The sequence below is a fragment of the Hypanus sabinus genome, chromosome 7 (genome assembly GCF_030144855.1).
Source record: "Hypanus sabinus isolate sHypSab1 chromosome 7, sHypSab1.hap1, whole genome shotgun sequence".
In the NCBI taxonomy this organism is placed as follows: Eukaryota; Metazoa; Chordata; class Chondrichthyes; order Myliobatiformes; family Dasyatidae; genus Hypanus; species Hypanus sabinus.
Genome location: NC_082712.1, coordinates 88,034,060 through 88,060,831, shown reverse-complemented (window position 1 = coordinate 88,060,831; position 26,772 = coordinate 88,034,060). Strand labels below are relative to the sequence as shown.

General features: G+C 41.1%; 1 protein-coding gene across 1 annotated transcript in view; it reads left to right on the top strand.

Annotated features, from left to right (window-relative positions):
- The window catches only part of LOC132396950 (polyunsaturated fatty acid 5-lipoxygenase-like), a 118,067-nt gene that overhangs the window by 9,984 nt on the left and 81,311 nt on the right, over positions 1-26,772 (top strand). Inside the window, exons 6-10 of the mRNA XM_059975114.1 lie at positions 2,183-2,352; positions 20,533-20,676; positions 21,772-21,975; positions 23,804-23,890; positions 26,122-26,291. Coding sequence (XP_059831097.1) covers positions 2,183-2,352; positions 20,533-20,676; positions 21,772-21,975; positions 23,804-23,890; positions 26,122-26,291 — 775 coding nt within the window. The remainder of the gene's footprint in view (positions 1-2,182; positions 2,353-20,532; positions 20,677-21,771; positions 21,976-23,803; positions 23,891-26,121; positions 26,292-26,772) is intronic.

Sequence of the window (26,772 nt, the reverse complement as noted above, 5' to 3'; positions counted from 1 at the left end):
AACATCTGCCCAATACCTCTGCCCCATGTGTGGGAGTAGTTCCCACATTGCCCTCATCCTGACCCTTTACACTGATAGCAGTGTGAGAAGGAAATTCAAGCGCGTTGGGCCTGAATGGGTGGAGATAATGTTCAATATTGTGGCAAATCATCCTGTGATGTCACTGGAGTGGTTTGGTGTGGTCTTTTATTGATTCTATTATGGTTATCACTCTATTAAGGATCTCTTGAAACTGCCAGCAAGTAAATGAATCTCAGGCTTGCATATGGTGACATACAAGTACTTTGATAATAAATTTACTTTGAACTTTGAAAGATTGGGTACAGACAGGGTGAATGCACAAAGCTTATCCCCCAGTGTTGGGAAATCAGGAACTGGAGGGATAAGTTGAAGGTGGGAGGTGGAGAGATTTAATAGTGACCAGAGAAACAACTTCATTACCCAGAGGGTGATCCATATATGGAATGAGCTGTCAGAGAAAGGGGTAGAGGCAAGTACATTAACAACAATTAAAAATAAAAATGTGTGTGTTGGTTTATTATTGTCAAATGTACTAAGCTATAATTAAAACCTTGGCTTGCATACTGTTTATGCAGATCAAATCCTTGTACAGTGCATTCAGGTAGAACAAGGTAAAACAATAACAATGCAGAATAAAGTGCAACAGCTACAGAGAGAGTGCAGTGCAGGTAGACAATAAGGGTATAGATTGTGAGCTCAAGAGTCCAACTTATTGTCAGCTTGAGAGGGATATGAACTAAATATGGGCAAATGGATCTTAGATGGGAATTGTGGTCAACATGGACCAGATGGGCCAAATGGCCTGTTTCCCTGCTGTATGACTCTTTGGCTATGAGTGTGTGATGTCACAGGAAGTGAGGTTTCAGTAAATGGGGGGAGGGGCAGTGAGAGAAGCCCCAATTTTAGTCCCTCCATTTAATAACATCACCTCTCATCACATTGTAGCCTTCACCCATTTGCTTTATCAAATATCTCCCTTCAACCTTTTCAAACATTCCTATTGCCCCCACCATTTCAGGAAGAAACTTTGAATCCCCTGACAGAAAGAGTTCAGTTTCTTTGTTTCTTCCTCTTTGGCTCTCTCTGCCTTCCCATGTCTCCCTGTCTCTGGAAAGGAAGGGGAAGATGCCAGAATAGAAAAGGTAGGGAGGGGAAGAAGGATTATATAGAAGGTGATACGTGAAATCAGGTGGGTGGGCAAGGTAACGGAATGAAGAAGAAGGAATCTGATAAGAGAGGAGAGTGGACCATGGGAGAAAGGGAAGGAGCAAGGCACCAGGGGAAGTGTTGGGCAGGTGAGGAGAAGCAGTAAGAGGCCAGAGTGGGGAATAGAAGAAGAATGTTTTATTTTTCACTCTGCTCTATGTTTTCCCTTGAACTACCTCAATACACTGAGGTGGTGAAACGATCTGTGTGGATGGAATACAACTCTGACATTTTACTATACTTCAGTACATGTGGCAGTTAGAAACTAATTTACCAACTTCAAAGTTTGCAATCTTTCACTGTTCGGGTAACATGTTTCTCTTTAAATTTTGCCCCCATCAAATTTGAGCATTAAACTTCATTGCTAGATCTTTGATCACTCATGTAAGCTGCCTGTATTTCTTTGTAGCCTCAGACATCCTCTTGCTGGCTCCTGCAAAGATAAGGTGGTAGATTCTGGGGCTACAGTCTGTGGGTGGAACTCAGTGGTTCAGGTAGCAGCTGTGGAGGGAAATGGACTGTCAACGTTTTGGACCACGACCCTTCATCTGGACAGCATGTGTCTCAACTTGAAAGATTGACTGTCTATTCCCCCACCCCCCTCGCCCCACAGACTGCCCAATCACCCCACCACACACCTTGGCATCATCAGAGCATTCAATAACACCGCCTTTGGAGGTTTTGTACATAAATTGCAAAGGATGCTACACAAAGAGGCTAATGGGAGCTTGGAAATTTTTCAAGCAAACAAACAGAAACCAACAGCTCACCAATGATCAAGGAAGGGCAGAGGGTGTTCACCATCTCTATGTACTTTTAAGGTCACAGAACAACCTAGCAGAAGGCATTTTACTACTGGAGATCATTATTCATGTGATAAGTTTCTTCTTATTGCTCCTTTCTCTCTACCTCTCCCCCCCCCCCCCCCCCCAATTCCATTTCCATTTTTTACCAGTCTACGTGGCAAAACATTGGAAGGAAGACTGGTTCTTTGGGTACCAGTTCAAAAATGGTTGCAATCCCTGCTTGATCGAGAGGTGCACGGAGATCCCAAAGAAATTCCCTGTGACAGACACCATGGTCAACCAGTTTCTCGGAGGCTCTACACTGGCACAGGAAATGAAGGTGCATGCATGTGGCAGGTACTAGGGTCAAAGGATGGAGCAGCAGGTACAGCTGCTACCTCACAATGCCAGAGAGCTGGGGGGTGGGGGTGCGGGGGTGTGTGTGTGTGTGTCACATTCTCCCTGTAAACGTCTGTACAATGTACTGTTCATGTTAATCAAAATGGCTTCTTTGTTTTGTTAAGAGTAGGAATGCTTCTCTGTATGATAAGTGCTTTCTCTCGCAGTTACTTAGCTTCAGACTTGCTGATATCGGGATTGTATTCATTTGTTAACCAATGGGGAATGTTATTTTGTCTTGTGAGGCTGGGAGCTTGGGGGTTTTCGCGGTCTTTTCAGGGGAGTCGGGAAGAAGATGCCGAGGAAGGTGGACGTGCGCTGCACTGCTCGGTCGACCACCCAGATGGTCCCAGGTGCGAGGACGTGGAGGCCGAAGGAAAGTGACGAGGGGTCAAATGGTTCGATGGTTGAGCTCCAACGATGTGCACTAAACTGACTGAACTTTGATAAGTTGGTGCCTTTTACTTTATTTTCTTTTCCTTCATATATACTGCATTGCATAGTACTCATTTAGTAAAATCTTTAAAGTGTATTCCATAACGGTATCTGGTGTGAGTTTGATATTGTGTGTGTGCGCATGGTATAAACTTCATTCCCCCAGCACCTGCGTGAAGGGGAGGTGGGGTTGGTGAGTGGCTGGATCTCCTTTTCCCCTAGACGTATACCAGCCTGTTGGGTAAGTGCTACACATGTGTGTTTCTTTAGATTCCTCTCCCATCCCAAAGATGTGCTGGTTTGCAGGTTAATTGGCCAGCTTAGATACAGAGATCCCATTCCCAAGGTCAGACACAGAGTGAAGCTCCCTCTACGGGAGCCTTAAATTTTCTTCAGCAGTTTAACAGGGGGCACGACTGCGCAAGCGCGTGTAAGTCGGACCGTGAGGCAGCGGGGGTATTTAAAAGAGAGCAGTTTGATGGAGCGGGTGACGGAGTAGAGGGAGACAGAGTAGGAAGGCTTTGTCTCAAGAGGCTTCGTCAAGCAGAGGCTGAGGACGAGCTTCACTCCAAGTGAGGTTAGGCTGGGTAAGTTCCTTTAAAAGGAGAACATTTCAAAAGTTGAGGCAACATATTGGGTAGGTCATGTCAGCTGAGATCGGCCTCGTGGTTTGTTCATCCTGCAGCATGTGGAAAATCAGGGATCCTTCCAGTGTCCCTGACGACTATGTGTGCAGGAAGTGTGTCCAACTGCAGCTTCTGGCAGACCATATTGAGGGTCTGGAGCTGCGATTGGATTCATACTGGAGTATCCGCGATGCTGAGAAAGTCGTGAATAGCACGTTCAGTGAGTTGGCCACGCTGCAGGTAAAGGCTACACAGGCAGAAAGGGAAGGGTGGCCACTAGACAGCATACCAGTAGGCAGGTAGTACAGGAGTCCCCTGAGGTCATCGCCCTCCTAAACAGATATACTGTTTTGGATACTGTTGGGGGAGATGTCTCATCAGGGGAAGGCAGCAGCAGCCGAGTTCATTGCACCATGGGTGGCTCTGCGGCACAGGAGGGAAAGAAAAGGAGTGGGAGAGCTATAGTGATAGGGGATTTGATTGTAAGGGGAATAGATAGGCATTTCTGCAGCTGCAAATGTGACTCCAGGATGGTATGTTGCCTCACTGGTGCAAGGGTCAAGGATGTCCCTGAGTGGCTGCAGGACAATCTGGAGTGGGAGGGTGAACAGCCAGTGGTTGTGGTGCACGTAGGTACCAACGTTATAGGTAATATGTAGGATGAGTCCTACAAGGTGAATTTAGGGAGTTAGGAGATAAACTAAAAAGTAGGACCACAAAGGTAATAATCTCTAGATTACTACCAGTGCCACGTGCTAGTCAGAGTAGAAATAGGAGGATATTTCAGATGAATACGTGGCTTAAAAAATGGTGCAAAGGGGAGGGATTCAAATTTCTGGGGCATTGGAACCAGTTCTGGAGGAGGTGGGACCGGTATAAACAGGACAGTCTGCACCTGGATTGGACTGGAACCAATGTCCTAGGGGGAGCGTTTGCTACTGCTGTTCAGGAGGATTTAAACTAATGTGGCAGGTGGATGGGAACATGTGCAGAGAGACAGAGGGGTGTAAAATGAGGGTAGAAGCAAAAAGTAGTAAGGTGAAAAGTAAAAGTGGCAGGCAGGCAAATCCAGGGCAAGAAGGACCACTTTTCAACATAATTGTATAAGGGTTAAGAGCAGGGGTGGGCAAAATTTTTGACTTGTGGGCCACAAAGGGTTCTAAAATTTGACAGGGGGGCCGGACCAGGAGCAGATGGACGGAGTGTTTTGGTAACACACCTCATAAGAGAAAATAAAATATCATGGGATATGTAGAAAACATGTGCTTTAATTTCAATTGAAAATGAACAAATGCATTACAACAAAATATCTGTCTTTGAAGTCCCATGGTATTTAGCTATTTATTGAAATGACTTTTAAAACACTGAAAATTAAATGAATAAAATACAGCTTTTTTTAATAGTAGTTATTATTTTAAAGCACTGAAAATTCTGTTATCCTTCAAGATATTATCATCATCACTCTCCGCCTGACTGTCTTTATTTCAAAAACGGTAGGAGATGCAGGTCTACTTGTCCTGCTCCTTCTTATTCAATTGTCCCCTGTGCCAAAACTCAACAACGACCAGCACAAAGACAGAACAATGACAGCACGCCAGTATGCGGAGCGCGTTATTTGATCTGGAGCGCATTTTTTATTTTGAGAACGTACGTGCACCTGCGCACTACTCATGTCCATCACTTAACAGAAATGACATGTAACATGTAAGGCTTATTGAAAAAAATATTTTCAAATGCATTTTTTACATAACACAACGAAGAAACATTTTTAATTTCAGTGGGAACAGTGTCTCCCTTTTTAGCCAGCGCATCAAAGTCTGGATTTAGTTTTGTTGTGGCAATTCTCAGGATGGATCTGAGGTGTTGGTCAGTTAACTTGGATCTGTGGCTGGCTTTGTTGATGTTCATGACGCTGAACGCCTGTTCACACAAATAGGTCGAGCCGAACAAAGAGTAAAGCGCAAATGTGGAGTAATACGCTGCACCTCAACAAAGGTCAATGTATATAGAGTGCGTCATCTATTGGGAAAACTCCAGAATTGCGGGGAAAAAAACGTTAACAAGGTTTATTAATATAATTTCATCAAGTTCTGTGGGCCGGATTAAAAAGCTTAACGGGCCGCATATGGCCCGCGGGCCATAGTTTGCCCATGCCTGGCTAAGAGTGTTGTAAAAACAAGCCTGAAGGCTTTGTGTGTCAATGCGAGGAGCATTCGTAACAAGGTGGATGAATTGAATGTGCAGATAGTTATTAATGAATATGATATAGTTGGGATCACAGAGACATGGCTCCAGGGTGACTAAGGATGGGAGCTCAATATTCAGGAGGGATAGACAGGAAAGAAAAGGAGGTGGGGTAGCGTTGCTGGTTAGAGAGGAGATTAACACAATAGAAAGGAAGGACATTAGCCTGGAGGATGTGGAATTGATATGGGTAGAGCTGCATAACACTAAGGGGCAGAAAATGCTGGTGGGAGTTGTGTACAGGCCACCTAACAATAGTAGTGAGGTTGGGAATAGCATTAAACAGGAAATTAGAAATGTGTGCAATAAAGAAACAGTAGTTATAATGGGTGACTTCAATCTACATATAGATTGGGTGAACCAAATTGGTAAGGGTGCTGAGGAAGAGGATTTCTTGGAATATATACAGGATGATTTTCTGAACCAATGTGTCGAGGAACCAACTAGAGATCAGGCTATTCTAGATTGGGTGTTGAGCAATGAGGAAGGGTTAGTTAGCAATCTTGTTGTGCGAGGCCCCTTGGGTAAGTGTGACCATAATATTCTTCATTAAGATGGAGAGTGACATAGTTAATTCTGAAACCAAGGTTCTGACCTTAAAGAAGGGTAACTTTGAGATGTGAATTAGCTAAGATAGACTGGCAAATGATACTTAAAGGGTTGACGGTGGATATACAATGGCAAGCATTTAAAGATCGTGTGGATGAACTACAACAAGTGTTCATTCCAGTTTGGCAAAAGAATAAACCAGGGAAGGTAGTGCACCCGTGGCTGACAAGGGAAATTAGGGATAGTGTCAATTCCAAGGAAGAAACATACAAATTAGCCAGAAAAAGCGGCACACCTGAGGACTGGGAGAAAGTCAGAGTCCAGCAGAGGAGGATAAAGGGCTTAATTAGGAAAGGGAAAAAAGATTGAGAGAAAGCTGGCAGGGAACATAAAAAAATGACTGTAAAAGCTTTTATAGATATGTGAAAAGAAAAAGATTGGTTAAGACAAATGTAGGTCCCTTGCAGTCAGAAACAGGTGAATTGATCATGGGGAACAAGGACATGGCAGACCAATTGAATAACTACTTTGGTTCTGTCTTCACTAAGAAGGACATAAATAATCTTCCAGAAATAGTAGGGGACTGAGGGTCTAGTGAGATGGAGGAACTGATCCAATACATGTTAGTAGGGAAGTGGTGTTAGCTTAATGTGAAAAAGACTAGGGAGCTGGTGGTGGACCTGAGGAGGGCTAAGGCACTGGTGACCCCTGTTTCCATCCAAGGGGTCAGTGTAGACATGGTGGAGGATTACAAATACCTGGGGATACGAATGGACAATAAACTGGACTGGTCAAAGAACACTGAGGCTGTCTACAAGAAGGGTCAGAGCCTTCTCTATTTCCTGAGGAGACCGAGTTCCTTTAACATCTGCCGGACGGTGCTGAGGATGTTCTATGAGGCTGTGGTGGCCAGTGCTATCGTGTTTGCTGTTGTGTGCTGGGGCAGCAGGCTGAGGATAGCAGACACCAACAGAATCAACAAACTCATTCATAAGGCCAGTGATGTTGTGGGGTTGGAAATGGACTCTCTGACAGTGGTATCTGAAAAGAAGATGCTGTCTAAGTTGCATGCCATCTTGGACAATGTCTCCCATCCACTCCATAATGTACTGGTTAGGCACAGGAGTACATTCAGCCAGAGACTCATTCCACTGAGATGTAACACTGAGCATCATAGGAAGTCATCATAGGAGCATCCTACCTGTGGCCATCAAACTTTACAACTCCTCCCTCAGAGTGTCAGACACCCTGCGCCAATAGGCTGGTCCTGGATGTACTTCCGCTTGGCATGATTAACTTATTATTTAATTATTTATGGTCTTATATTGCTATATAAACCATTCTTGGTTGGTGCGGCTGTAACGAACCCCAATTTCCCTCAGGATCAATAAAGTATGTCTGTCTATCTGTCTAAATTGAAGGGATTAAAGGCAGATAAATCCCCAGGGCCAGATGGTCTGCATCCCAGAGCGCATAAGGAAGTAGCCCAAGAAATAGTGGATGCATTAGTGATAATTTTTCAAAACTCCTTAGATTCTGGATTAGTTCCCGAGGATTGGAGGGTGGCTAATGTAACCCCACTTTTTAAAAAATGAGGGAGAGATAAACCGGGGAGTTATAGACCGGTTAGCCTGACATCGGTGGTGGGGAAAATGCTAGAGTCAGTTATCTTTCTTTTTCTTTTTCAATCTTTTTATTATTATTGTTATTATTATTATTATTAATATCAACATAATAAAATTGATACATAGGTAATGGGATTACAAACATACACATTTCAACTGAACATGAAAGAATACATAAGCAATAGTTACAGTATAAATGAGTCTTCCAAAAGCATGGACAATACAAGTAACAAATAAACAAGGCAAACCTAGGTATATCATAATATATATTTTTTAAAAATAGAAAAAAGAAAAAGAAAAAAAATTATGCAAAAAATTAATCTAACAATCTAATAACTAATAAGGAAAAAAATGAAAAAAGAAAGAAGGGAAAAAGAAAAAATGAAAAAGGCTGTTTATAATATCTAACAAAAATACAAAATCATCTGTGTCATCAAATCCGATCCTCTCAACATATGTAAAATCGAAACTGGAAAAACAAATAGGCTTGGAACAGGGTCATATTACATCATATGAAAATATTGAATAAATGGTCTCCATATCTTTTCAATTTTAATAGAAGTATCAAATACAACACTTCTAATTTTTTCTAAATTTAGGCATAACATAGTTTGAGAAAACCAATGAAATATGGTAGGAGGATTAATTTCTTTCCAGTTCAACAAAATAGATCTTCTAGCCATTAATGTAAGAAATGCGATCATTCGACAAGCAGAAGAGGATAAATGGAGTGAGTCCATCATTGGTAAACCAAAAATTGCAGTAATAGGATGAGGTTGTAAATCAATGTTCAATACCGTGGAAATAATATCAAAAATGTCTTTCCAACATTTTTTTCAAAAGCGGACAATACCAGAACATATGAGTTAAAGACACTATCTCAGAATGACATCTGTCACAAATAGGATTTATATAAGAATAAAAATGAGCCAATTTATCCTTGGACATGTGAGCCCTATGCACAACCTTAAACTGTATTAATGAATGTTTAGCTCATATAGATGATGTATTAACTAATTAAAGAATTTTATCCCAATTCTCAATAGGGATAGTAAGGTTAAGTTCTCTTTCCCAATCATTTTTAATCTTATAGAAGGACTCTGAATGTATCTTCATAATTATATTGTAGAGTTTTGATATTAGCCCTTTCTAAGAAGGATTTAGTTCAAACAAATTCTCCAAAATACCTGAAGACACAAGATTTGGAAAGGTAGTAAGTACAGTATTTAAGAAATTCCTAATCTGTAAATATCAAAAAAAATTAAATCTAGGCAAATTATATTTATTAGATAATTGTTCAAAAGACATAAAACAAATATCCAAAAATAAATCGGAAAATCGTAGTAATCCTTTAGTCTTCCAAGCTGAATAAGCTTGGTCTATAATAGGATAAAAAAAGCATTTGGATACAATAGGAATATTTAAAACAAACTGAGTCAACCCAAAAAAATTCCTAAATTGAAACCATATACGTAAAGTATGTTTAACTATTGGATTGTCAATTCGTTTCTGCAATTTAGAAAGAGCAAAGGGAAGAGAAGACCCTAAAATAGAACCCAATGAAAATCCTTGTACAGATTTAATTTCCAGGCTCACCCAATGAGGGCTAAAAGATAAATCCCAATCCTTTAACCAACATATCAAATATCAGATATTGACTGCCCAATAATAAAATCTAAAATTAGGCAATGCCAATCCACCTTCCTTCCTTGCCTTCTGTAAATATTTTTTACCTAATTTAGGATTTTTATTCTGCCATATATATGAGGAAATTTTTGAATCAACATTAGCAAAAAAAGATTTTGGAATAAAAATTGGTACCGCTTGAAATATATATAAAAACTTGGGTAAAATAACCATCTTAATAGCATTAATCCGACCTATCAGAGATAAAGATGCTGGTGACCATTTAGTAAACAAACATTTAATCTGATCGATTAGGGGTAAAAAATTAACCTTAAATAAGTCCTTATAGTTTTTAGTGATTTTAATCCCTAAGTAAATAAGAGTCATTAACTAATTTAAAAGGTAAATTTCCATAAATTGGAACCTGTCTATTTAGAAACAATTCACTCTTATTAAGATTTAATTTATACCCAGAAAAATTACTAAATTGAACCAACAATGATATAACTGCAGGAATGGATTTCTCAGGATCAGAAATAAATAATAATAAATCATCTGCATATAATGATAGCTTATGTATATCCGTCCCATGATTAATGCCAAAAATGTTCAGTGATTCTCTGATAGCAATTGCCAAGGGTTCTAAAGCAATATCAAATAATAATGGACTAAGAGGACAGCCTTGTCTAGTACCCTAAAATAAACAAAAAAAAGGGAAATCTTTGATTGTTAGTAAGCACCGAGGCTACTGGAGTATGATATATCAGTTTAATCCAGGTAATGAATGTCGGACTAAAATTAAACTTCTCAAGCACAGTAAATAAGTGTGGCCATTCAACTCTATCAAATGCTTTCTCCGCATCTAATGAAATGACACATTCTGAAGTGCTATGTGAAGGAGTATAAACAATATTCAATTATCTCCTAACATTGAAAAAAGAATAGCGATTTTTAATAAAACCAGTTTGATCTTCCGAGATAATTTGAGGTAATACCTTCTCCAGCCTCGATGCCAGTAACTTGAAAAAAATCTTGGAATCTACATTCAATAAAGATATTGGTCTATAGGATGCACAGTCAGTAGGGTCTTTATCTTTCTTCAATATTAAAGAAATGGAAGCTCTATAAAAAGATTGTGGCAGATTACCCAATCTAATTGCTTCTTCAAAAACCCTGCATAACCAAGGAGAAAGAGTAGCGGAAAAACATTTAAAAAATTCTATTGTATACCCATCCGGACCTGGTGCTTTCCCAGAGTTCATAGAGGAAATAACCCCTTTAATTTCTGCATCCGTAATAGGAGTTTCTAATATTGAAAGAAAGATCATCTGATGATAATTTTGGAAAATTCAATTTCCCAAGAAAATCACACATGGTATTATAATCATGAGGGAATTCAGAATGATACAGGGAGGTATAAAAATCTTGAAAAGATTTGTTTATCTCATCATGGTTAACTGTCAGATCCCCATTCTGCTGACGAATCTTAGTAATTTGACGTTTAACCAAAGCTTTCTTCAATTGACTAGCTAACAGTTTACCCAATTTATCACTATGTATATAAAAATCAGATCTGGTTTTCATTAATTGATTTTCAATTGAAGATATAAGTAATAAACTATGTTCCATTTGAAGTTCAACCCTTTGTTTGTAAAACTCCTTACTAGGAGTAGTCGAATATTTCTTGTCAATCTCTTTAATTTTATCAACCAATAAAAGAGTTTCCTTCTTAATGCGTTTTCTCAGACCAACGGAGTAGGAGATAATCTGTCCACGTATATATGCTTTAAAAGTGTCCCAAAGTGTTCCGCAAGAAATATCATCCATGGAATTAGTTGAAAAGAAGAAATCGATCTGTTTCTTCATAAATTTAATAAAATCCGGTCTTGCAGTAAGGTCGAATCAAATCGCCATTGTCTAGCACTAGAAGCTGTATCTGTAAATTTAATAGTAAGTTTTAATGGAGCATGGTCAGAGATGGCTATAATATCATAATTACAACCATTTACCGATGGAATAAAACAAGAGTCAATAAAAAAATAATCAATTCTTGAGTAGGAATGATAAACATGTGAGAAAAATGAAAACTCTTTGTCCTTAGAATGCCGAAATCTTCAAATATCAAAAATTCCATTATCAGTCAAAAAAGAGTTAATATAAGTGGCTGACTTATTAGGTAAAGTCTGAGTAGATATAGATCTGTCTAACAAAGGATTTAAACAACAATTAAAGTCACCACCCATTATTAACTTATATTCATTTAGATTAGGTAGAGAAGTGAATAAGGACTGAAAAAATCAGGATAATCCACATTTGGAGCATAAACATTAACCATAGCAACCTTTTTGTTAAAAAGTAAGCCAGTAATTAACAAAAATCTACCATTCGGATTTGAAAAAATATCGTGTTGGACAAATGCAATAGAGGAGTCAATAAAAATTGAAATTCCCTTTACTTTAGCATTCGAATTGGAATGGTACTGTTGACCCCGCCAAAACCTAAAAAAGCGATAATTATCCTCTTTCCTCACATGAGTTTCTTGTACAAAAATAATATGTGCATTCAGTCTTTGGAATACTTTGATAATCTTTTTCCGTTTAATCGGATGGTTTAAGCCATTAGTAGTCCAAGAGACAAAATTAATGGTCTGAACCATATTTCTGAAATCAACCCTTTGGTATATAAAGGGTTAACCAAATTATGAACTCATGCACCCGGAAGAGGAACAAAAATAAGGGGCAGACCTGGAAGTGACGACATCGCGGACATTTTAGTAGTTTAAAATCAGCCCAAATGAAAAAACTAAAAAAAACTAATGTGAAGAACATAAGATTTAGAAAAAGACCCCCACCCCCACCCAAGAGGAGAAAAATGCTCCCCAGCCAGGAAAAGGCTGGGAAAAAAGAGAAATGAAACTAAATCTACCCCTATATCAGCAGAAGGCAACTCCGTATATAAAGGATAAAAAAGATCCACCCAAACTCTAAAGAAATAATAATCACTATTCTAAAACCAAACTTCTTAATATAATTGCTAGTTTAAAAAAAAACAAAAAGAATATAATCACTAGTAACTTATAAATCAGGTTAAAACCCAAACAAACCAAAAAACAATTTAAACTGTGATAAGAAATGCATTATAGGAAGAAGACGAGAGAAAAAAAATGGCGAAATCAAAAAAAAAGCCAAAAATATTTTAGAGAAGAAACCGCCATCTTAGTAAAAAAAAATTCACCTTCAAAGGATTAATAATAATGACCAAAGATAAAGTACAGTGATTGAAGTAAGTAAAATAAAAAGATTACATTCAAAAAAAACTTAAACTAAAATATAAAATATAGAGTAAACCAATAGCCAGAAACAAAATCTGGTTTTGGAAACAAAAACCATCTTGCAACGATCAAAATCACTCATTTATTAGAGATGAGAATCCGCAGCAGTAGGGAAGTTCTTATTCAGAAAGCTTCTCGCTTCAGATGTAGAAAAGAAAACACGCCGTGATGCATTGGGAGGCGAGATTCTGAGCTTCGCAGGGTATAAGAGTGCAGGTTTTAGATTTTTCTCATAACATTTGGACATCAGAGGTTTAAACAGAAGCCTTGCCTTCATTTCTTCTGGACTAAAATCCTCCACTAATCGAAAATTGAATTCTTGGAATTTGACTATCCCTACATGTCGAGCCACACGAATAAGTTGCTCTTTAACATGCACATAATAAAATCGGACAATTACAACCAGTGGTTTAGCTGAAGCACTTGGTGATCGACGCATAATTCTGTGAGCGCGATCGAGTAATGAAGGACTGTCTGGGAATACAAAAGGGAATGCATCCTTTAAAAGTTGAGCAAAGTACTTCGAGGGGTCCCCTTGTTCAATACCTTCCGGGAGACCAAGTATGCGTAAGTTCTGTCTTCTGGACCGATTCTCAAAGTCGACACTCTTGGCTTTAAGTGTTTCCACCTGTTTAATCGTCGAAGATAATTTCTACTCCAGTTTTTCGATTATCAAGTCTCGCTTCCGACCGTCCTCTTGCAAAGTTGCGATTGGAGCTTGCTGCTGGTTAACTACTGAATCCGTCTTATCCATATAATCTTGAAAAGCCTTTACATCTTGTTTGAAAATTTGTCATTGTTCTTCAAATTTTTCATTTAAAACCTCCAATAACATTTCATAAGTCAATTCAGTGCGCTTAGGATCGGTCTTTTTCTTCTTCCCGTTCCCGTTAGAATCTTTCCCAGGTTCTAACCCTTTAGATCTCAGAGCCATTTCTGTATTCCTTTCTTCAAAATTCACAATAAACTCTTAAAGATAAGTCCAAAAAAGTAGTAAGAATCTTTTGGTGTAGGTAAAAGTAAGTTAAATAAGGGTGATCATAGGTTAAAAAAAGTAAAGGTTATGGAGCAAATCTGAAACAGTACTCACTCCATGAGCATCTCCTCGAGTCAGTTATCAAAGATGAGATAACAGCACATTTGGAAAGAGGTGAAATCATCGGACAAAGTCAGGATGGATTTGTGAAAGGAAAATCATGTCTGCCAAATCTTATAGAATTTTTTGAGGATGTAACTAGTAGAGTGGATAGGGGAGAACCAGTGGATGTGGTATATTTGGATTTTCAAAAGGCTTTTCACAAGGTCCCAAACAGGAGATTGGTGTGCAAACTTAAAGCACACAGTATTGGGGGTATGGTATTGATGTGGATAGAGAATTGGTTGGCAAACAGGAAGCAAAGAGTGGGAATAAACGGGACCTTTTCAGAATGGCAGGTGGTGACTAGTGGGGTACTGCAAGGCTCAGTGCTGGGACCTCAGTTGTTTACAATATATATTAATGATTTAGACGAGGGAATTAAATGCAGCATCTCCAAGTTTATGGATGACACAAAGCTGGGTGGCAGTGTTAGCTGTGAGGAGGATGCTAAGAGGATGCAGGATGAATTGGATAGATTAGGTGAGTGGGTTAATTCATGGCAGATGCAATTTAATATGGATAAATGTTAGGTTATCCACTTTGGTTGCAAGAACAGGAAAAGAGATTATTATCTGAATGGTGGCCGATTTGGAAAAGGGAAGGTGCAACGAGACCTGGGTGTCATTGTACACCAGTCATTGAAAGTGGGCATGCAGGTACAGCAGGCGGTGAAAAAGGCAAATGGTATGTTGGCATTCATAGCAAGAGGATTTGAGCAGGGAGGCTCTACTGCAGTTGTACAAGGCCTTGGTGAGACCACAGCTGGAGTATTGTGTGCAGTTTCAGTCCCATAATTTGAGTAAAGACATTCGTGCCATAGAGGGAGTACAAAGAAGGTTCCCCAGATTGATTCCTGGGATGGCAGGACTTTCATATGAAGAAAGACTGGATCGACTAGGCTTATACTCACTGGAATTTAGAAGATTGAGGGGGGATCTTATTGAAACGTATAAAATTCTAAAGGAATTGGACAGGCTAGATTCTGATGCTGGGGGAGTCCAGAACGAGGGGTCACAGTTAGGACTGAGGTGAGGAAAAACTTCTTCACACAGAGAGTGGTGAATCTGTGGAATTCTCTGCCACAGGAAACAGTTGAGCCCAGTTCATAGGCTATATTTAAGAGGGAGTTAGATATGGCCCTTGTGGCTAAAGGGATCAGGGGTATGGAGAGAAAGCAGGTACAGGGTTCTGAGTTGGATGATCAGCCATGATCATAGTGAATGGCGGTGCAGGCTCGAAGAGCTGAAGGGCCTAATCCTGCACCTATTTTCTATGTTTCTACACCGTCCCATCACACACTCCCAGGGTCAGACACAGAGTGAAGCTCCCTCTACACTGTCCCATCACACACTCCCAGGGTCAAACACAGAGTGAAGCTCCCTCTACACTGACCCAGCACACACTCCCAGAGTCAGACACAGAGTAAAACTCCCTCTACACTGACCCATCACACACTCCCAGAGTCAGACACAGAGTGAAACTCCCTCTACACTGTCCCATCACACACTCCCAGGGTCAGACACAGAGTGAAACTCCCTCTACATGGCCCATCACACTCCCAGAGTCAGACACAGAGTAAAACTCCCTCTACTCTGTCCCATCACACACTCACAGAGTAAGATACAGAGTAAAACTCACTCCATACTGACCCATCACACATTTCCTGGGCAATGGCAGTTGTGACAATCCTTCCCTTGTACCTCAGGGCCCAGGGTAGACAGCACTGCAGAGAGTCATGACCTGCATACACTTTTAGGTCTGCACACTGATTTCCCAGCTGTGTGTCTCAACTACAGGCTGAAAGAGACCTTATACCAAAGAAAGCTAATCTGATCCAACCTACTAACCTGTATATGTCTAGAATTTGGGAGGGTACTGGAATTCATGTGCAGTGTTGTGGAGAATGCACAAACTCCTTTCAGACAGCAATGGAATTGAACCTGTTCACTGGCACTGTTATAGTGTTACACCATTGTGCTGCCCGACAAAAACCTTTTTAATGCAAAGTGGGAGATTGACCATAAGGCCATTCAGCCCATCAAGTCTGCTCCATCATTCAATCATGGGCTGATCCAACTCTTCCAGTCATCCCCTCTCCCCTGCCTTCACCCCATACCCTTCGATGCCTTGGCTAATCAAGAACCTATCTACCTTTGCCTTAAATGCACCCGATGACGTCCTCCAGAGCCACTCATGGCAACAAATTCCACAGATTTACCACCCTCTGACTAAAGTAATGTCTCTGCATCTCAATTGTAAATAGACATCCTTCAATCCTGAAGTCATGCCCTCTTATCCTAGACTCCCTTACCATGGGAAATATCTAATCTGTTCAGATCCTTTAACATTTGGAATGTTTCTATGAGATCCCCCCCATCAATCTCCTGAACTCCAGGGAATACAGCCCAAGTGCTGCCAGACGTTCCTCATATGATAACCCTCTCATTTCTGGAATCATTCTCATAAATTTTATCTGAACTCTCTCCAAAGTCAGTATATCCTTTCTAAAATAAGGAGCCGAAAACTGCACACAATACTCCCAAGTGTGGTCTCATAGGTGCCTTATAGAGCCTCAACATCACATCCCTTTTTGACACAAGCAAAAAGACAGAAAAATAATCCAACATAGAATCATAGAAAAGTACAGCACAGATACAAGTCATTCAGCCCATCTAGTCCATGCCGAACCATTTAAACTACCTACTCACTTACTCCCATGGACCTGCACCATGACCATAGCTCTCCATACTTCTCCACGCATGTACCAATCCAAACTTACCTTAAAGTTCTATCCTATTCAATCTTTCCTTGTAACTCAGGTCCTCCAGACCTGGCAACATAGAAGAGATGCTCAAGGCTAACTCTGAGGGGATGCGACAAGATTTAGGAGTGGATTGGAACAATTTGTTTTATGGGAAGGATATAATAAAGAAATGGAGGTCATTTAAAGGCAAAATTTTGAGGGTACAGAATCTTTATGTTCCTGTTAGGTTGAAAGGAAAGGTTAAAAGTTTGAGACAGCCAGGGTTTTCAAGGGATATTGGAAACTTGGTTTGGAAAAAGAGAGAGATCTACAATAAATATAGGCAGCATGGAGTAAATGAGGTGCTCGAGGAATATAAAGAATGTAAAAAGAATCTTAAGAAAGAAATTAGAAAAGCTACAAGAAGATATGAGGTTGCTTTAGCAAGTAAGGTGAAAATAAATCCAAAGGGTTTCTACAGTTATATTAATAGCAAAAGGATAGTGAGGGATAAAATTGATCCCTTAGAGAATCAGAGTGGACAACTATGTGTGGAGCCAAAAGAGATGGGGGAGATTTTGAACAATTTCTTTTCTTCGGTATTCACGAAGGAGAAGGATATTGAATTGTGTAAGGTAAGGGAAACAAGTAGGGTAGTTATGGAAACTATGATCATTAAAGAAGAGTACGTACTGGCGCTTTTAAAGAATATAAAAGTAGATAAATCTTCGGGTCCTGACAGGACATTTCCTAAGACCTTGAGGGAAGTTGGTGTAGAAATAGCAGGGGCTCTGACAGAAATATTTCAAATGTCATTAGAAACAGGGATGGTGCCGGATTGGCATATTGCTCATGTAGTTCCATTGTTTAAAAAGGGTTTACTCTAAGAGTAAACTTAGCAATTATCACCTGTAAGTTTGACGTCAGTGGTGGGTCAATTAATGGAAAGTATTCTTAGAGATGATATATATATAATTATCTGGATAGGCAGGGTCTGATTAGGAACAGTCAACATGGATTTGTGCATGGAAGGTCATGTTTGACAAATCTTATTGAATTTTTTAAAGAGGTTATGAGGAAAGTTGACGAGGGTAAAGCAGTGGATGTTGTCTATATGGACTTCAGTAAGGCCTTTGACAAGGTTCTGCACGGAAGGTTAGTTAGGAAGGTATTAATATTGAAGTAGTAAAATGGATTCAACAGTTGCTGGATGGGAGATGCCAGAGAGTAGTGGTGGATAACTGTTTGTCAGGTTGGAGTCCGGTGACTAGTGGTGTGCCTCAGGGATCTGTACTGGGTCCAATGTCATTTATCATGCATATTAATGATCTGGATGATGGGGTGGTAAATTGGATTAGTAAGTTTGCAGATGATACTAAGATAGGTGGTAATGAAGTAGGTTTACAAAGCTTGCAGAGAGATTTAGGCCAGTTAGAAGAGTGGGCTGAATGATGGCAGATGGACTTTAATGCTGATAAGTGTGAGGTGCTACATTTTGGTAGGAATGCATACATGGTAAATGGTAGGGCATTGAGGAATGCAGTAGAACAGCGTGATCTAGGAATAATGGTGCATAGTTCCCTGAAGGTGGAATCTCATGTGGATAGGGTGGTGAAGAAAGCTTTTGGTATGCTGGCCTTTATAAATCAGAGCATTGAGTATAGGAGTTGCAATGTAATGTTAAAATTGTACAAGGCATTGGTGAGGCCAAATTTGGAGTATCGTGTACAGTTCTGGACACCGAATTATAGGAAAGATGTCAACAAAATAGAGAGAGTACAGAGAAGATTTACTAGAATGTTACCTGGGTTTGAGTACCTAAGTTACAGAGAAAGGTTGAACAAGTTAGGTCTTTATTCCTTGAAGCGTAGAAGGTTGAGGGGGGACTTGTTAGAGGTATTTAAAATTATTCAGGTGATAGATAAAGTTGACATGGATAGGCTTTTTCCATTGAGAGCAGGGGAGATTCAAACAAGAGGACATGAGAGTTGAGGGACAAAAGATTAGGGGTAACATGAGGGGATATTTCTTTAGAGAGTGGTAGCTGTGTGGAACGAGCTTCCAGTTGGAGTGGTAGAGGCAGGTTTGATATTGTCATTTTAAAAAAATTGGACAGGTATATGGACAGGAAAGGAATGGAGGGTTATGGGCTGAGTGCAGGTAGGTGGGACTAGGTGAGAGTAAGCATTCAGCACTGACTAGAAGGGCTGAGATGGCCTGTTTCCGTGCTGTAATTGTTATATGGTTATATAGTAGACAAAACTGATGAGCATACTATGACAACCACTTCCATTCAAGCTTACATTAATTACGACTCTGCATTTCAAATGTCATGCAAAATTTCCAGAATAATAAGACCTTATGCATTTCTGTGACTTCAGTTCAGATGAATGATGGGTATCTGTGGTCTCTCAAGGACTTCCAAGTTTTGCATAACTGATAGACACAGATATTCTGCAGATGCTGGATATACAGAGTAACACACAAAATGCTGGAGGAACTCAGCAGATCAGGCAAAATCCATTGAGGGGTATAAGCATTCAGGTCAAGACCCTTCATCAGGCCTTGGGGAAGGTGTTCAAAATTTCAAAGTAAATTCATGATCAAATTACATATACATCACCATATACTACCCCAAGATCATTTTCCTGTGGGCATACACAGTAGGTACAAAAAACATGATAGAATCAATGAAAAACTAAGTACAAAGATGGACAAACACTTAATATGAAAAGAAGACAAACTGCACAATCAAACTAATTAATTAATAGATAAATAAAATTGAGAACATAAGTTGTAGTGTCCTTGAAAGTGAGTCCATAGGTTGTGAAATCAGTTTAGTGTTGAGGTGAGTAAGGTTATCCACGTTGGTCCAGAAACCTGATGGTGGAGGGGTAATAACTGTTCCTGGACCTTGTGGTGGTGTGCTTGGTGAGGAGCACAATGAGCTCCTGTACTTCCTTCCTGATGGTGGCAGCAAGAAGAGAGCATGTCTTTTTGGTGGTGGCCTTTGCTAATGGATGCTGCTTTCTTGTGGTTGACCCTGTGGTGAGGAAAGCAAATGCAATGTTAGCATTCATTTCAAGAGGACTAGAATATAAAAGCGAGGTTGTAAGTTTGAGGCTTTATAGAGCACTGGTGAGGCCTCACTTGGAGTTTTGTGAGCAGTTTTGCGTCCCTTATCTTAGAAAAGATATGCTGAAACTGAAGAGGGTTCAAAGGAGGTTCATGAAACGATTCTGGGATGGAATAGCTTGTCATATGGAGAACGTTTGATGGCCCTAGCCTAAAGGCTAGGATACTCTCCACTCTGCATCTAGAGGTTTGTCAACATTTTAGATGACATGTCAAATCTACACAAAGTTCTAAGAAAGTAAACATAAAAGGCACTTATATGCAAATTCCAGGATAGATCCTCTGAAATGATAATGCCAAGGAATTTAAAGTTATTGACAACCTCTGATCCCCTGATAGTAATGGCATATGGATCTCCAGTTTTCTTCTGCGCAAGCTGACAGGTGATCGGTGAAGCTAGGTAGGTGGGTAGGGAATGGGAAATGAAGTGAGAGCTGTGAAGTGGCCTGACCTCCTGAGTTCCTCCAGCATTTTAGAATTGTGCTGTCCATTGACATAATTAGATTTTCCAGAGAAATTGCACAAAAATCTTAATAGCGGGTAACCAAAGCATTAAAAGTGTTATGCTGCTGCCTCACATTAGGAGTCAATTGCTTTTTGTTTTGTTTGTAGTGAGAACGTTTCTCTCTCTTGTCTATGACTGTGTGTATTTCCTGTGTCCGTTCACAGAAAGGGAACATTTACATCGTGGACTACAAGATCTTGGATGGAGCTATTGGAAACGTGATTCAGGGGAAACAGCAATACATGGCAGCCCCCCTCTGCCTGTTGTTCCAGGACTCCCAGAACAGGCTGATGCCTGTAGCCATCCAGGTAGCTGGGAGAATGGGCATGTAGGATCTGGGAATGTTGGAAGGACCATTACTGCCACCCAATAATGGTCTGAAGATAGAGAGGAACAGAGAGGATGAAGGAGGAAGTTTGAGGCTGGAAAGGAATGGAGAGGGAGAACAAGACATAGAGAGACAGAGGGGAGATGGAGCTGGGGTGGCAGAGTGTGGTGGAGAAAGAAAGGGAGAGAGGAAACAGCAGGAAGGAGGGAAAGAAAAAGGGGAAAAGGAGGGGGAGATGAGAGAGAAATGAGGAAGAATGATGGAAAGGGGAGGAATCAAGGGAGTGAGGGAAGAGAAGGAGGAACATAGGAGAGAGAAGAAAGAAAAGAAAGATTAAGAGAAGATGGGAGAGTAGATAGAGAGATGTGGAGGCAGAGAGCAATGACAGCATTCTAGCTGATTGAATCACGATCTGGTGTGGAAGGGCCACTTCACATGATTGCAAAAAAGCTATAGAAAGTTGCAAACTCAACCATCTCCATCATGGGCACTAGCCTCCCCAGCTTTGATGACATCATCTAAAGATGATATGGCATCCATTATTAAGATTTGCCATCACACAGGATATGTCCTCTTCTCATTGCTACCCTCAAGGACAAGGTACAGGAGCCTGAAGACACACATTCAAATGTTTCAGGAACAGCTTCCCCTCCACTGTTAGATTTCTGAATGGACAATGAAGTCATGAACTCTACCTCCACTGTCATTTTTGCTCCCCTTTGCACTACTTTTTGGGAGTGAACTGAAGGATCCATAGAAAACCCACACACTCCGAAATTGAACTGTATGGCTGCCAGAAAGCAACATTTCACAAACTGTGCTGGTGACATTAAACTTAATTCTGGTTCAGGGAGAGGGGAAAGGAAAGGATGAGATTGAAGCTGAGGGAGAGGGAAGATGACGGAGTTAGCATGGAATCAGTTGGCTGAATGGCCTTCTATGTTCTCTGGGAATGTACAGCAACCAGGGAGAGTGAGTGAGTAGTGTTGAGTGCCTTCGGGAGCTCAGGGTCAGGGCTCCTATTCCAGACCTACGCTCCACACTGTTTCAAATCTTCACCTTCCCTCCCCTGCAGCTTGGCCAGCACCCTGGGCCCAACAATCCCATCTTCCTGCCCTCGGATCCAGAGAACCTCTGGATGCTGGCCAAGATCTGGGTGCGGAGCTCCGATTTCCAGCTGCATCAGATTTGCTTCCACCTGTGTGGGACTCACCTCCTGGGAGAAGTGTTCTGCATCGCCACATTGAGGCAGCTTCCTGCCGTGCACCCTGCCTTCAAGGTGAGTGTCCCTCACTCTCCTTCTCTTCTTCTATATCTCTCCTTCCCTCTATCCTCTCTCCCTTCCACTTACCTCCTCCTCTATTATTTCAGCTCCATCTGCTTCTCTCTGCCTCCATGTCCTCCCCTTGTCTCATTGCCTTTCTGTCTCTGTGTGTCTTTTTCTTCCCGTTTTTCTCTCTGTCTCCCTTTCTCTCTTTATCCATTGTTTCTCTTTCTCTCTCTCTCATCTCTATGTATCAGGTCGAGCTGTGGAGAGCTTTCTGCAGCTCTCCCATCCATATTGTGAAATGCCCCAGAAATATCAATCTTGTTCATTGGGCTCCCTACCCAAAAGCTGATACTGCAGATATCCCACTGTGCTTATCCTCTGTCTCTCCCCTACTGTTCCTCCCTCCTTTGTCCCTCTCTTACCCTTCCCCTCCCTATTCCTATTCTTCCTTTCCTGTATCACCCCATCTTCACTTCACCCTATTGAGAGTAGTTGCTTCCCTGGGAACAATAGTTGGAGGAGCTTCACTGCAGACTAGGGTGGTCAGAGTTTCACTGAAGCTTTGGTAGACATGGTTTCACTGGGGATCACCATGAACGGGGCTTCACTGTAGAAAATAGCGAATGGTCATTGATTGGGGATAATGGTGGGAAGTGCTTTACTGGGGACAGTCATGGGTGGAGTTTCACTTGGGAGAAGGATGGGTAGACCTTGACTGAGGACTACTGGGAGCACCATCACTGGGGCTAGGGTTCACAGGCCTCAACTGGGGTCTATGGTGGGAGGGGTTTGACTGGGAACAATCATGGGAGGAGCTTCACTGAGGTCAATGGTTAGTAAACCTTGGTTAGGAGCTCTCAGGACAGAGGCTCCACTGGGGCTATGGTAGGCAGTGCTTCACTGGGGACAATGGAGAGTAGAGCTTGACTGGAGACCATTATGAGTGGAGCTTCATTGGGGACTATGGTGGGTAGAGCTTGATGAGTCTGCAGAAGGAGCTTCACTAGAGACTATTGTGTGGGATTACTGTGGACTATGGGGGTTGTGCTTGACTGAGGACAATTATCTGAGCTTCATTGGGTTCTCGTGGGCAGAGCTTCATTAATGACAATGGAGGGTGAAGCCTCATTGGGACTATAGTGGACGGAGCTTCACTAGGGACTAATGTGTGGAGTTTCATTGAGACCTAAGTTTAATTAAGCTTTACTGAATCAAGGCCATTTCCATAGATGCTGCCTGGCCTGATGATCTCTTCCAGCATTTTGTGTGTGTTCCTGATTCTAGTCCAAGTTTCCTGAATCGTCCATGAAAAGGACAGATCAAAGGGATTATTTGTAAAAGTAGCTAAAACCATGGCCACACATTCTCCCTGCCCCTTACTGGTGAGATAATGGAAGGAGAGGGAAGTTCACCAACACTTTACACTCTCTTTTCCAGCAGTTCTGTGTGGAGTCTCCTTTGTCAGACAAAGGTCTGAGTTGGGGTGGAACAGTAGCACAGTGATTAGCACAATGCTTTACAGTACCAGCAGCCCAGGGTAAAATTCCTGCCACTGTTTGTAAGGAGTTTGTACGTTCTCTATGTGACTGTGTGGGTTTCCTCTAGGTGCTCTCGTTTCCTCTCACGTTCCAAAAATATACTGGTTGATAGGTTAATTGATCATTGTAAATTGCCCTGTAGCTAGGATAGGGTTAAATCAGGGGATTGCTGGGTGGTACAGCTCAGAACCAGAAGGGCCGATTCAGAGCTGCACTTCAACAAAATAAATTATGAAGTTGATTGCCATCCCAGGCTGCTCTGCTCAATCTGGTGACATATTATTTCTTTCCTTCCTCAGCTTCTGATTCCGCATACGAGATACACACTGGAGATAAACACGCGGAGCAGAACTGGACTCATGGGCAAGGATGGTGTCATTGCCAGAGTAAGTCACCCCATTGTGGCTTGGATCACACACTGCCGAAATTTTATTCTTCAAGGGCTGTACAGTAATGTAACAGTTAGCGTGACTCTATTACAATGCCAGCTGTAAAACTGGAGTTCGATTTCCTCTGCTGTCTGTAAAGAGTTTGTACCTGCTCCCTGTGACCACATGGATTTCCTCCTGGTGCTCGCGTTCCTTTCCACATTCCAAGGACACTGGGTTAGGTTTACTGAGTTGTTTGGCACGAGATGCATGGTGACACTTGCAGGCTGCCCAGAACAATCTCACTGATTTAATTTGATGTAAACAGTGCATAGCGCTGTTTGTTTCGATATGCATGTGATAAATAAAGCTGATCTATAATCTTTAATCAAGGCCATTCAAATTCATTACTGCAAGGTCTTACAATCTGTTTGACCAACACTCAATAGATCAGAATATTTTATCAATCTTCCACTATCTTCTACACTCCCACCACACCACCCCCCACCCTGCCCCCGGCCAACCTATTGGAAAGACGGGGTCCTTTAATGTCTTATCTTGAATTCAGGACCCTGGATAGCTCCAGAGGAGCCAGAGAAGATGCAAAGATTATGTTTCTTTGTGTGGGTGATCTCAAACACAGAACATTACAGCACAAGAACAGGCACTTTGGCCATGATGTCAGTGCTAACCATGACACCAATTTAAAATTAACATTAACCAATGCATAATTGATGTGTTCGTGTGTTTGCCTAACGCCTCTTAAACTTCCTACTTTCTCTACCTCCTCAGGCAATGCTTTCCAAGCACCCTGTATAACAAAAAAACTCTCTCACCTTAAAGTTATGCCTCTAGTATTTGACATATTCACCCTTGGTAATTGATCAGCTAAGCCACTTAGCTTGATCGCATAGTATACAGTACTATGGAAAAGTCTAAGGCAACCTAGCTCTATGTAACCCTCACTTCAGCTCACAGCTTAATATAGGAGATGATAGCCCCCGGCCCAGCCAAACTTAAGAAATCTTGTTTGGGTGGATGCTGTGCAATGTGTCCCGTTACAAATCAGTACCATGAAATAATGAACAGTACACAATATGCAATTAAACAATTGAGCTTTATAATTCTTAATCTGACTATATGGTTAGTCAAAAATGGCTTTAATGTAATTCACAAATGTTGGGAAAACTCAGCAGGTCAAGCTGCACCTATAGAGGAGGATACTTGACATTTTGGGCTAAAAGCCTTCATTCAGGACTGGCAAGGAACAAGAAGCCAGAATAAGGAATGAGGGGAGGGAAAGGAGTACAAGGTGGCAGCTGATGGGTGGAAATGTTAGAATAGAAGAATAAGGAATCTGATAGAAGAGAAGAGTAGACCATTTGGGAGAATGGGAGGAAAGGTCAAAGAATTATGAATAGAAAGATGGAAGGAATGCAAAAGAGATAGTAAGGGAGGATGAAGGAAAGATACAGAGGAAGAAAGTAAAGCAAAAAAAAAAGAATCAAAGCAAAATTTAGAGAAAAAGTTAAATCAGAAAGGATGAAATGATGCAAGAAGAGGAGAAAGAAAATTTCTGACGAGTGGAGAGATAGGAGTAGAGAAGTGATTGAAGCAGGATAGAAGGAAGAGGGGTAGACTGAAAAGGAATCTGAGAGAGAAGAATAGACCATTGGAGAAAGTGAAGAAAGAGGGGCATTTGGAGGAAGGTGATGGGCAGATGAAGAGATGTTTTAATGTAGGATTCGTGCAAATGGGTCAACACAGACTCAGTTGTCTAACAGGCCAATTTCCATTTTCTAAAAGTAAATTCAATTATTTCTTTATTTAATTAGCACAGTAACAGGTCCTTCCAGACCAATGAGCTGGCCCTGTCCAATTACACTCCTGTGACCAATTAACCCACTAATCAGTAAGTCTTTGGAATGTGGGATGACACTGGAGCACACACAGTGAGAACATATAAACTCCGGACAGACTGCAATGGGAATTGGACCCATGTTGCTCGCTACACTACTGTTCTTGTTAAGTAAGGGGTGAAAATTATCCAGGGTTGGCTTATGGTGGTGGTGGTGGTGGGGGAGGGGTGGAGGTGGGCATAAATGGATATAGAGAATTGAAGTAGTGATGAAATCTTCCTTGATCTTAATGCATTGGATGAGGTTTGAGAGGCACTTCATTCATCTACAGCTCCAACAAATAATTCAATTCTAAATGGAGAAATCTGCTTTGATATTTCCTCCCCCCAGCTAGCAGCCTCGGGTGGCCCTGGCCTGGGTGCAGTTGTCCAGAAGATATTTAAGTCGTTCACCTATAGGTCCATATGTCTCCCTGACAACTTGCAGGACCGTGGAGTCCATGGACTGAAGGAATACTTCTATCGGGATGATGGACTCCAAATCTGGGGTGCAATCAACAAGTAAGTTCCTTTGGAAGTCAGGGACAACTGGATTACATGTTGTTTGTCAGTCTTTGTGTATAGAGTTTCATTTTGATTTTGGACTGCATTATATTGTATTTAGTTGTTCTACTGTGAATCCCCTCAAGAAAATGAATATCAGGGTAGAATATGGTGACATATATGTACTTTGATTAAACAATTTACTTTCAACATTAAACTTTGAACAAGAGACAATAGATGCTTGGAGCTAGAGTCATGGACAAAGCACTGGGGAAACTTAACGGATCAGGCAGCATCTGTAAAGGGAATTGGACAGTCAATGTTTCAGGAATCAGGTGCAGAGGGTTTCCATGTTGGGAAGAAGCCAACACACTGGCAGCCACTCTAAATAAGAGGGAGCAGGATCTCTTCTTCAGAGGAGGGTCTAAAACATCGCACTGTTGATGTCCCTCCAGAGATGCTGCTGACCTGCTGAATTCCTTCAGAAGCTCATTATTGG